The sequence below is a fragment of the Rutilus rutilus genome (assembly GCF_951802725.1).
Source record: "Rutilus rutilus genome assembly, chromosome: 7".
NCBI lineage: Eukaryota > Metazoa > Chordata > Actinopteri > Cypriniformes > Leuciscidae > Rutilus > Rutilus rutilus.
In genome coordinates this window covers 11,781,979-11,795,128 of record NC_140221.1, presented here as the reverse complement: position 1 = coordinate 11,795,128, position 13,150 = coordinate 11,781,979, and the positions used below count along the sequence as shown (strand labels likewise).

The 13,150-nt window shown below is 34.6% G+C and overlaps 1 protein-coding gene across 1 annotated transcript; it reads left to right on the top strand.

The window, feature by feature from the left end:
- The first annotated feature begins 5,340 nt into the window (after positions 1 to 5,340).
- Positions 5,341 to 10,762, top strand: bspry (B-box and SPRY domain containing). Its single transcript, XM_084413345.1, has 6 exons — positions 5,341 to 5,875; positions 6,865 to 6,963; positions 7,567 to 7,797; positions 8,716 to 8,741; positions 8,853 to 8,977; positions 10,094 to 10,762. The coding sequence occupies exons 1-6, from the start codon at positions 5,492 to 5,494 to the stop codon at positions 10,627 to 10,629; spliced, it is 1,401 nt and encodes a 466-aa protein (XP_084269471.1). The 5' UTR covers positions 5,341 to 5,491; the 3' UTR covers positions 10,630 to 10,762.
- Positions 10,763 to 13,150: the final 2,388 nt, after the last annotated feature.

Genomic DNA, 13,150 nt, shown 5'->3' with positions numbered 1-13,150 from the left:
ACAAATAGGAAGAGATATTGATTGGGAAAAATGTTTCATTTGTCAAGACAAATATGGAAAATACAGCCAAGATAAAGCCCTTTGATTGAAGTGATTTTTCAGGAAGTGGTGTCTTTGTGCTCTTTCTGGAGATTATTGTAGTATAATATTGTACAATATTTTTGCAATATAATAGACACACACCATTATTTGCATTGCGCTTAGCTTGACCTTGCTTATTCAATCCATTCAGTCTCAAAGGGATGAGACTGACAACCTGAGAGACAACCTCTGCCAACCTCAGCCAACCCCACTGCTTTGATGGGGAAAAACTTTGCCATACGACTATTACATAGTTATTACTACTAACTAGTTACTAACCCCTAACCCTAAAGAAGTGAGAGAGCAGTTTTGTTAGGATGGAATTAATAACTATAGTGATATGTGAATTAAATATAATTTGTGTTACAACCTGGTACACTAATTAAGTCAAATAGCACCATAGACCATCATCTACAGTTCTAAATTTCTGCCTTGACATTAAAGTATTATAACTTGTGCAGCATTGCACTGTCTCTCCCTACAAGCTTTAAACTTGGCTTGACTCATTCCCATAGATATGGGTACTGATTGATAGAGGTTTTGGGATACTAGGTTATGTTTCCAAGCTGATATTCACTTTGAAAACTGGTTCTCTTTAGGCGGAGATTGTTTTTTTCATGTTCTAGTTCTGTTGTCTCTTACACTGTACAATAAATGTTCATTCTGACACTTCAGCAGACATCCCATGAGTGTTGGCTTTCATTTGATACCAATTTTATGAATATGGTCCTTGTGGTTGTGGAGATATTCAACATTTACTGTTGGCATGTCGTGTTGAGCAGGAAACCAAAAAATTGGCCTGAAATTGCTTTTACAAGTCACAAAAAAAAAAATTCAGCTTGACAACCACCCTAATATCTTACCTATGGGTGTCTTCTAACTAAAAAAATAGGGTGACAGCTTGTACCAAAACATGTCCGCAAAAGTCTTAACGGAAGCCCTTTTCAGAATTGGCCCCCTGACTACACTGCAAACAAGCTGGAATGGGCTAAATCATCGATTTCAGTCTCTCTCTCTAGGGATCTCAGCATTTTTGGACAGAATTTAGGATACAAGTATTAAAATTTAATCTGGCATAATTTAATTTAGTTCATTTGAAATGTTTGAAAATGCTATTGACAAAAAGCTGTTTACAAATATATATTCTTAAGGTTTAGTTAAAATAATAATAAAAATGTAAAAAAAAAAAAAAAAAAACTAGTAAGGAATTTTCTCCTCCCTCTCTCTCTCTCTCTCTCTCTCTCTCTCTCTGTTTTATATAGTGTTGGAAGCGGGATCTCCTCTGAAGGACTGAGTACATTTGTGTTTGTGGACATGCATACAGACCAGGGAACATTCTGATGTTGTCAGTCAAGTTCTGAACAGGAACCAATCTTTGGAGAAGTTCATTTATTCACAAAGGTGGACAAAAACATTGTGTTGGGTTTTTAAAGATTATTTTGATGATGATTTTTACTCCTATGCTGTAGAAAAGATGGAGGAGTAGACAGTCAGACATTGATAATAATAAGAAATGTTTCCTGAGCATCAAAGAGACTTATTTCAAAAACATTTAAAAGACACTTAAATATTTCTTTTGGCCACCAGTGTACATGAATCCAACAAATTTTTGGAAATAAGTGAAATTATTTTGAAGGTGGGGTTATGTGTCATGTGTTGTGAAAAGAACTGTGTTTTGCCCTGTGTTTGACATTTCCTTTTTGACTGCTTAATGTATTTATATTCTGCAGTTTTATGAATGTAATGATTGATATTTCATTATAATAACTGTATAAGCTAAACAACCAATGCCTCTACAATAATTTTGTCAAATGCTAACATTTTGTTTAGGATTTTATGTACTTTTTTAACAATGTGTGGACAGCACATAATGTGTTAATTTAACACGTTTACACATCTTTGTGCTAACCTTTCTGACATATTTACTTTGTTAAAATCATTAACACAATGAATGAGTTAAAATTAACACAAAACCCTAAACTTACCCATTAATGTGTAAAAATGTAACACATCATTTCCAGCATTGCAGACTGTTTATTTTGTGATGTATATGAAATGTTTTAAATAAAATAAAAAATGTATTTTGTAATAATTTTGTCTAATTGATTTGAGTGTCAGTAGTACTTATGTAGGATAAAAATAAAAATAATTCTATATCAAAATTATGAAATCTAATTTATATTTAGTACAAATAAAAATTATTACAGTAGTGTACTGATTAGCTTGTTTTTTACAGTAATGCACTGTTTACTGAAATACGGTTAGGTACTGTAAATCTTAATTACAGTAACTTACTGTAAAAAAACCTTGAAAAGTCTAAAAGTGCAGGTAATGCATTTACCACCTGCAGTTTATTTTGATACTCTAGGTATTATCAACTGGCCAGAATTTTGAGAACGTAATAGACATGAAGGACTATAATGCATTAAGACTACGGCCACATGACCTCAACGTCACCATCACAAAGCTTCATGACAAGTCTTTCAGTCTTTATTTAAAAAACAATTTCCCTGAACGTTCGAGTTATAAAGTTTGCAAGAGCGTTTTAATAAACACAACAAGGATGACTTTTCCTGTTCGGAGTAATGACGGTTAATGTTCCCGACAACCTCTGTAAGCAAGTAGCCTAAAAGCTTTTTTAAAATCACTTAAGGCATGACTGATGTTGTCACCACTATGTTCTGTTAGTTGCAATATCATGGACTTTTAGTTTGTTTTCATTTTCAACATGTGTTCCTTTGTTCAGTTTTCCTGCTCCTCATTTGTGTTCTTGGTTTCAGCTGTGTTCTATTAATTAGTTTGTGTTTGCTATAAGTTGATCCCTCACATTCATTCTCTGTTTGGTCTGCTGTTTGCCTGTTTGATCTTTATTAAACTTCATGTTGGAACTAATCTTCTTCTTCGTGTGCCTTCCTGCAACCGCCCTGTGAGAGAAGACCGAACCTAATATGGATCATGCAGCTCGATTTGCTGCGGTGGCTCGTGAGAGCACAGATTTTTTGTTTTTTACTGGAAGTTTTTTCCGTCTCGCCATCCCCAGCCCCTACGACGATGAGACCCTGAAGTCATTGTTCTGGATAGGGGTGAACTTTCACCATCCCATTGACCTCCCAGAAGCCATCATCCAGAGACCGTCCGTCCCTGATCCAGGACCCAGCCAGACTCAGCTAAAGTTACCACCTTCGACCACGGAGAATGTGCAAGAGCCCCCCGCAGACGTTGAGGGACCATCCACCGTGACAAGTGAGCCAGAGCCTGATCTTTGAAACTTTGTGTTGGAACTAGAACTAATCTTCTTCGTGTGCCTGCATTTATATGTGGATGTCACTTCCAAAACTTTGCAGCGTGTAATTGGCCATCAGTCATCTAAGCAGCATTAAAAAAACAATTTTTTTTTCTTTTTTCAAAAGCCTCAAATGCGTGTAAAGAGCACTCCCATTATAATCACTAAAAAATCTCAGTTCATTGTGATCTCACAAAGTTCCATTATAATCAATGAAGCTGTCTACACTGCACAATGAGTCTCTTACTTACACATAAAAGTACACATTTTTTATTAATGAGAGGTTTTGCGAGTGTTCAACACTGAACATAAACTCAGGTGTTTTAAGCAGTACATGGATTTTAACTTAAACACCTCTGACTGGCCATTGCATTCGATAGATCAACAGATATGTCTGTGATTGGCTACATTGGTCTTCGCTGCAAAACTGTTGTAAATAGAAATATTTGACATTCTCCAGAGCGCAAACACAAATACACACTGAATGTTTACCAAATCTGTTTCGCCAATGATATTATTACAATATTATATAATAGCTAATACAATAGCTGGCCCGTCCATTACACCACTGTCTAGGGGGCAATTTCGGAAACAGCCAAGGATTGTCCTTCGTAAAAAAAAAAAAAAAAAAAGATGCTGCAGAGTGTGACGTCATATTACAACCATTGCAGCGTCCGCAGAAATTTTGCATGCCCAAAGTAACGAGTATGACACTAGTTATGTTTCTATCCAAAGTTGTGAATTTAACTTATGCGCAAAATTGGAATATCACATAAAACACTTGCGAATAAAGCACTAATTCCATCCAGTGAGTCGAAGAGAACAAAAACGTCACTTCCTGATAAACTGGCACTAAATATCACTAAGAAAAGTAGGAGAATCCACTGTATACAATACTTTTCGTTTATAATAAAAGAGGCAGATGCTGCTGTTTGGGAACACAGTCGTGTCAGACAGATTTGGGAGGTAATTACGGTATACTGAACCACTTTGGCGACAGACTTTGCTCAGGCATTTCAGAACAACCAAAACAGCATTTCAGAAGCTGTACACCGAGATTAGTCCGCTGGTCCTGACTGCCCTGTTATGCTGTCCCATCGCAAAGTCACATGATTTTTTTGATGTGCATCAGGAATTTATTCGGTAAATGTGTTTCCATCATAGATTATTATGCACCTGTTTTCTTAACGGATAAAAAAAATATCGGACTCAAACAAGCGCATACGTTTTTTATCTGGATTTTTTTTTTTTTTCACATCTTGGCGTTTCCATCCACCAGTTTTTGATGTGATATCCCAAAATGCGCATTAAAATAGGAGGATGGAAACATAGCTACTGGGGCTTAAAACGTGTTGCAGCTGGCATCACAATGATTCAATGACTCACCCATCAAGACACTAGTTGTTGCCACCTTCTGGCTTAACAATGTACTTCAAAAAGGGTCACTAATTGAAATTTGAAAGAATATTTGCAGTGATACCAAAGATTTGAGTCTAACACTGTTTAACAAAAAGCAACCCCTTTAACAATGCTGGACTCCATGTACATGTACAGTGCATAAACTCGTGGACCCCTGCACCTGTAGCATATTGTAACTTAATAAATTCCATTGCACACCAATAGCTTGAATTTTTTTTTTTTTTTTATATATATATAGTAATATTTCACTTTTTTCTCTTTTTTTTTTTCATTGTACCATCTTATTTTTATTTGAAATGTTTTAGATTACGGTGATCTATAAATATGGTAAGAACTGTGTAGCAAATAGACTCAGTAGGCTACAGCTTATTTAGTGAATGGAGAGTTACACATTAAAAGAGCAGTGTTGTCTGATTTCAGCCAATATGCTACATGCAAGATCAGATGACAAATTAGCATATTGCAAGAACAGTCCCAAGTTTCAATAGAGTGACTAGGCCAGCGGCCACAACTGCAGACCAATTTAATTTCAGACTTGCGCACTCTACAACCAGTCCACTTCCGTGTTATACACCTGCGATAGGTAGGCAGGGCTCTAAAACTGGATACACCTGCGCTACGGGTATTTTACAGCATACATCAGCGAAACCAGGCGAACCCATCGTATTTTATTCAGCTAAGGAACTTAACATATTATCTCTCAGTGCAATGAGTATGGACTATAGACTTTGTGAACTGGCAACGGTGTCCTTGCACGTCAATGACCTGGAGACTGACCCTGGACTGGACGACCATCCAAAACATGAAGATCGAATAAGAAGTGAAGGCGAAGAGCTCTTTTTAAACACCAATGTCATAGTTAATGGAGAATCGTCGACTAAACCTGTGCGCAAATATGTGGAGACCCCTGTAGGCAGCGGTGCAGACTCCGTATCGGCTTCAGGAGAAGCGAAACTGTGTCCAGAACATGAATGCGAACTACAGTTGTACTGTAATACAGAAGGGAGACTGAAATGCTCGCAATGTGTGTTGGATGGAGCTTGCCAGGGTCATACAGTGACAGAGCTGGTTACCCGGGCAACTGTAGTAAGGGTGAGTCACTATTAGTTAAATAACATAATAATTAGGTTTCAACGTATAAAACATTAACAAAATAATTCATAACAAAACATTATTTCTTCACTTAAAATATATCTCTACGGTTAGAATAATAATGTAGCCTACGAGTTTCAGCAGTCTTGTGCATTTGTGTATATTCACATAGAGGGCGTGGTCAGTTTCATTACGTCAGTACGTTTCAGACGCCCCGTTACCTGAAGGCTCACTAAAATTGAGGAAGAAACGGCTTCATTAAATTTATTGTATCACTGTAATCAGATGTATATATTCAATTTGAGGCAGTTGAAGTTATCTATCCCCTCCGTTTCGCTAAAAGACGGCAGTAACCATGGAATTGAAAACTATGCCCTCATATAAAATGTAATATAAACTTTTCGCTATAAGATGGCAGTAACCATGCTACTGTTAGTTTGCATTGCATTCCATTGCACATTTTGTATTCACTAGAACAACTATCTTAACACATGATTTGAAGTCTTTCTTGCTGAAATTTCCCATACTGTAAAAAAAAAAAAAAAAAAAAACGTCTTACAGTAAGAACTGATGTTATATTACTTACATCATCGAATACTGATTATAATCTTTGTATTTCATGGCGGTGCTTTTTTTTAACCTGAGGGCTCACATCAACACAGGACTCACCTGTGGCCAGAAAAGTATTTTAACTAATTAACATTTAATTTTGGATAAAATGCAAAATAATTTTCGATAGCATAAACATTTTCAACCCAAAAAATGCACAAAACGAAGCTGAAATAAAATTCACATATTTGGAAGCTTCCAAATACTTTGAGGGCCAGTAGCTCTGAAAATTCTTGACACATTTCCTCCTTTCAGACACTTTTTCAACAACAGAGAAATTCAGCTCATATCCACATTCCTGCCACCTGCACACTATTCAACTGCTGGTTTAATGCCGATTACGTGATCTTGGAATCATTCTTCTTCTTTGTATTAAACAGAATCAGTTGGTGGATGTCTGCGAAAAAATGCAGCTGCAAGCCCTGCGGATTGAAAGATTCATTGACCGCACGCTTACAGCTAGAGAGAAAGCTGTACAGGTACCTGAAGAATTCACTTATTTACTACTTCCGAACATGCAGAGAGAAAGAGAGAGCATTACATAAACTGAGTCCGCAGAACTTACACAATGGCAACCATGTACCATGGTAATATTATGTTATCGGACATAATTGGACTGTGATATTATTATATTTTTGGCCAAGGTAACTTATTCTGTAGGATTTCAAATTATTTTTTGGTAACTCTTTACAATAAGGTTCATTAGTTAACATTAGTTAACTATATTAGTTAGCATGCCATTAACTAATAATGAACTGCACTTATACAGCATTTATTAATCTTCGTTCATATTAGTTTCAACATTTACTAATACTTTATTAAAATCTTGTTAACATTAGTTAATGCTCTGAACTAACATGAACAAACAATGAACAGCTTTATTTTTATTAACCAACAGTGACAAAGATTAACAAAGACAGTAACAAATGTATTGCTCATGGTTAGTTCATGTTAGTTAATGTTAATGAACCTTATTGTAAAGTGTTACCGTTTTTATTTAATGACCCTGGTATTCAGATGAAGTGTAGTTATAACAGTGTAATATATTATTGTAATTGCCTCTTGTGCCATTTAATTGCCAGGTTGATGCAAACAGTGCTAGAGAACGAGTGCTGGCTCAGGCGAAAGTGGTGCGTGAGGCTCTGGAGGAAGAGGAGCAGCGTCTCCTAGAGGCCATACAGAGAGAAGAAGAGCGTGTTGAGCAGTGCCTTCTCACTCAGAGAGCACACTGGACACACACTCTGGAGAAACTCTCACACACACGCACCAGCCTGGTGCACTCACTAACACACTCCACAGATGTCATGCTTGTGGTGAGTGAATTAGGAAGTCAGGAGTGTAAAAAGTGCTGATAAATTATGAAAATTGTAAGTATAGATACTTTGTCAACAAAGACATCATACTAAAGAATTAGAAATTAACAAGGAAACTGACTGATGAAATCAAAAGACAGAGTTTGAAATCTTTTTGCCAAATTTCAGGAGATTTGTGAGTTTTTATTTTTTTTCTTACATCCATGAGAATTTTGGGCACAATCCAAATCTCAATTAATGCTTCATTCACTTTATGTATTCACACAATATGTATGATCATCTTGCTTGCATGTGGAGCCAGTAAGAAGAATACATATTTGAAGTAATTGAATTAATTGGTAACACTTTACAATAAGGTTCATTAGTTAACATTAGTTATAATTAGTTATAACCATGAGCAATACATTTGTTACAGTATTTATTAATCTTTGTTAATGTTTTTTTAATTAAAATCAAAAAATTGTTTTTGATTTTGGATGAAATATGAGCTTGACATTTCCTGATGAAACTTACCCCAGAAGAGCTGATTTCTTTAAAGTACCTGTTAAATCACAATTTCCCAATGCTTCAATTTTCAAACTTAAGGAAACAAATCAATCAAATTAAAGGTAATTTGTCCTATCAGCATAAGGTTCTAGGATACACATCAAATTCATCAGCAGATAATTGACATTTGATCATAGTTATAAATAGAGTACAGTGTTGTTTTTTTTTTTTTTTTTATTCCCCAAAATAATACTTAAAATCTAAAGTAGCCTACTCAACACTCCTACATCAATTTCATTGTTTTTCTATTTAGATGTTCAGAATCAAGTTCAGAATCAATTAATAAAACATACATATTTATATTTGTATGACTAAATTACATTTGTGAGATAATCCACAGATTTTTTTGTATTTTTGTTCTTTATTTTTTAGAGCTCAAACGAGGAAATTAATGACAGGTAATTTCAGTTTGCAATAAATGCAACAATAAGCCCACATAAATAAATAAATAAACACACAAAATGAGATAAGCTGGGTATGATAATTGATCGTGTATATGACTGTGCTAGGATTGAGGATGCAGAGGGTGTTGGTGAACCTAGAGATACAGAGCAACTGAGTTTGAACAGAGGCTGCAGTGACAGTAAACTCATGGTGGGTTTATGGGCCAGTGCATTGCTGCTTGGGCCGTCTGGTAAGTGGACTTCTATTTACATTTACACAAGACAGTTAATTTAAGACAGATTCAGTATATCACATGTAAATCCATGATCAGACCCCCACAAATGAGCCTCATACCCTGCTTACATTTTGATAACATATGCAAGTGTTACTGTAATATTTTGAGGCATTGGCACATTTAGATTATACACTGCCGTTCAAAAGTTTTTGATCGGTAATATTTTTTACGTTTTTAAAAGAAGTCTCTTCTGCTCACCAAGGCTGAATTTAGTTGATAAAAAAAACCCCAAAAAAACAGTAATATTGTTAAATATCATGACAATTTAAAATAACTGTTTTCTATTTTAATATATTTTAAAATGTAATTTATTCCTGTGATCAAAGCTGAATTTTCAGCATCAATAGTCTTTAGTGATGATCCTTCAGAAATCATTCTAATATGCGGATTTGATGCTCAAAAAACATTCATTATTATTATCAATGTTGAAATAGAAAGTTCAAAAGCATTTATTTGAAATAGAATCTTTTGTAACATTATAAATGTCCTGAATAATAAATTATTCATCCATGATGAATAAAAGTAATGATTTCTATTTTTTTATTTCCCCCAAAAAATAAAATAAAAATTCTTACTGACCCCAAACATTTGAACGGTATAGTGTTTAATGTTACAAAAGGTTTCTATTTCAGATAAATGCTGTTCTTTTGAACTTTCTATGTAAATAACTGTTTTCAACATTAATAATAATAATAACAATAATAAATGTTTCTTGAGCATCAAATCATCATATTAGAATGATTTCTGAAGGATCATGTGGCACTGAAGACTGGAGTAATGATGCTGAAAATTCAGCTTTGATCACAGGAATAAATTACATTTGAACATATATTTACATAGAAAACAGCTGTTTTAAATTGTAATAATATTTCACAATATTTCTGTTTTTATTTTTGTATTTTTAATCAAATAAATGCAGCCTTGGTGAGCATAAGAGACTTCTTTTAAAAACATTAAAAATCTTACCGATCAAAAACTTTTGACTGGTAGTGTACTTTTCTACATCCCTTACATTCAACTTCTCATTTTCTTGCTCTGAACATCTTCTTAACATATCCTGCTCTTCTTTAGCCCACAGTTCAACTGTGCTGCACTTTGAAAAACAAACGGTCAGTCCTCTTCTCTCCCTCTCCAACGATCAGCACACCTTAACTTTCCTGCCCAAACGTCAGCGTCAGTTACACCCCTATGACCCGGCGCGCTTCGACAGCTGGCCAAACGCCCTCTGCTCCCCTCCCATGTCCTCTGGTACTCACAGCTGGTTACTTGACGTGGGCACGAGTGCCGCCTTCAAAGTGGGTGTATGCTATGCCAGCATAGAACGCAAGGGGACCGGCAATGGCGCACGGCTGGGTTACAACTCAAAATCATGGGTGCTCTCGCATTATGATGAAGACTTCTCTTTCTGTCATGATGGATGCAGTGTGGGTTTCGCAGTGGCTAAGAAGCTCAAGAGAGTGGGACTGCTGCTGGATTGGCCCAGTCAGACGCTGCTGTTCTATGATCCTGAATCTGTGTCGGTGCTGCATGTTGTCAGACATGCTTTCAGCGAGCCACTGCTGGCTGCCTGTGCTGTGGCTGATCAGAGCATCTCTATAGTGCACTGAACACCGGAAGAATGTTAATAAGGGATCTGAAGATCTCGAGATCTTGAAGGAATGGTTGATATAACGTTATGCAATGTCATTTGAACTAACGATATAAAAAAAAAAAAAAAAATGTTTTACATTATCTGTGCCATTGAAGACCAATACATGCAGTAAGAAGAGAAAGTGTGATAATGTCAATCACATTGTTTGATTATTTAAAGAAATGAATTAATCAGAAGCTAATCTGTAATTCCTTGATTTTGCCAACCTGCTTAAAAGAGCTACAACATACCGGTATATGTAATTTAAATATTTTTTATATTTATGCATGTTAAATTATTGAAACTTAATTTTAATATGAATTCTTAATCCCTTTCAAAGTATTTTGTTTGTGTTCAAATTAGTGCAATTATTGTTGACTATTATCTGCATTTCTTGTAAAATTTACATTTGTCAACAGTTTCAAATATGAAAATTGAGTTTTTATGTGACCACGTGAGATCATGGCTCTGTCACAGGAGAGCAGGGAAATGTGGTGCAGGAAACTCTGTTCTGACCTTTTATCTGATAATGTAGGCCTATGTTATGTATTCATGCAATAAAATGTGGACTGAAATAGTTAAACAATTTTTTCATTCTCTCATTTATTTAAATAGTTTTTAAAATGCTATTCTGGGATGGTCATTCAGTTTTTCAGATTAATTTAATTATTTTTTATATTTTTCAAATTATTGCAATAGGCATTGCTGCAAAAATGCTTTTTCCTCTCTCTGTCACTCACTCACTCACTCACTCACTCACTCAAACATCTCTTATATTTTTGGTCAAAAGGGCGTGGCCTGTATAATTAGTTAATAACTGTCCCATATGACTTTTTCTTTTTAAATGCTATAAAACATCTTGAATTTTTTACCAATATCTCATTTAGTGATCCGCTTATAAAATGTAGTATTTATAAACAACATAATCATATGTTTACATTGGCTTTAGTGATCAAGATAGTTTTGTATTCCTAAATGAAAATAAAGGGGGTTTTATTTGCTCTAAGTGCAAATAGTATTAAATGCTATTTAACACTAGTAAATACCGATATAGATGCTACAGTAACAAATAAATAACAAAGATGCTGCAGTATTTACACTGTGTAAATGGCGATATGCTATCTACATTAAGTGAAAATATAAGTATGTTATTTGCTATAAGTGTAATTATTTGTTATATGCTATTTATAGTTGGTGCACATAGTGGCAGATACTATTTGCACTACACTCTATTGTAGTTTATTATAACAGTATGCAATAATAACAACATATTCATGCAGTGTATATGATTATTAAAATGGATATGCGGTGATATGCATTTGGAAAAGGGAGAACAGCGTGTTTATATATAAACTCGTTGTTCTCCCTTTTCCAAATGCATATCACCACATATAATAATCATATACACTGCATGAATATGTTGTTATTATACAATGAAACATCTTACTCACTGTTGTCAGTGGTATTTCTTTTGTAATTTTCTCAATCCGATATATTGTGGCCGTAGTTAGTGTAAATAACCTCTGCCAACAAGGTAGTGTCTGTTTGCACTTGCTGTAAATAGACACTTTGATAAATACATCATACATTTTAAACGGACCACTAAATAAGATATGATTTCAAATCAACACAGTAATGTATTTTTATACTTATTAGTACAAGTTTTGTCTTAAAATACCTAAAAACATGATCTCTGATTACATTCTCTTCCGAATTTCTCTATTTAGAAAAGGAAAAACACTCCAATAATTTGCTGTTATTATAAACTTCAGCTATTTCTCTATTCAAAAGTGGTCATTTTATACCTTGGGTGTTAGATCAGTTACATCCATAATTGCATACAACTTTAACTTGTTTAATTAAAGTTATAGAATTGTGTGAAATGAAATGGAACATATTAAATGAGTAACTTTTCAGGAATTGTAAAAAGTCTAAATTTACTGCATTCCAAAACAGTAGGGAACAACCTTAAGAGGGGCTAGTTGTAACACACTTGTTTTACTTCCACACATGCTAGCATGACGAAATTAGGCCTACTAGTTGCCATATCAACACTATATAGAGAAAAAAATAGGCCAAAATTCACTTTTTTTTTTTTTTTTTGAATATATCAATAGACATTTATTAAACCATAGCAAAAGTAAATTTCTTACCCAAGTTAATTTTTCATCTATATCTTTGTGTTTATTTAAAATTAGACAAATCTGATATTATTTTTAATCTCCAATATGTCATTTAACGGTTGATATAGTTCTTTAATGCTTCACTAACTAGCAGAAAACACTCGCAGGATTTAAATCCCAGCTGCGCGAGGGCATGTACACACTGCGTTACAATGAACAAGAAATTGGAAATCTAACAGCTATTAGAAATATGCTATTCTATACTTTTATGAATTCTATTGAGAAAACATGAGAAAAAGGTGAATAAAGACTGAGAGTCAATGTTCAGAAATTAGCCTACTAATTATATGTTTTGAACTATGTTGTATAGCTGTG

Coding starts and splice junctions, on each gene's coding strand:
- bspry (XM_084413345.1), top strand. CDS start 5,492: ATGAGTATGGACTATAGACTTTGTGAACTGGCAACGGTGTCCTTGCAC. Junction 6,964..7,566: donor CTAGAGAGAAAGCTGTACAG/GTACCTGAAGAA, acceptor TTTAATTGCCAG/GTTGATGCAAACAGTGCTAG. Junction 8,742..8,852: donor AACGAGGAAATTAATGACAG/GTAATTTCAGTT, acceptor TGACTGTGCTAG/GATTGAGGATGCAGAGGGTG.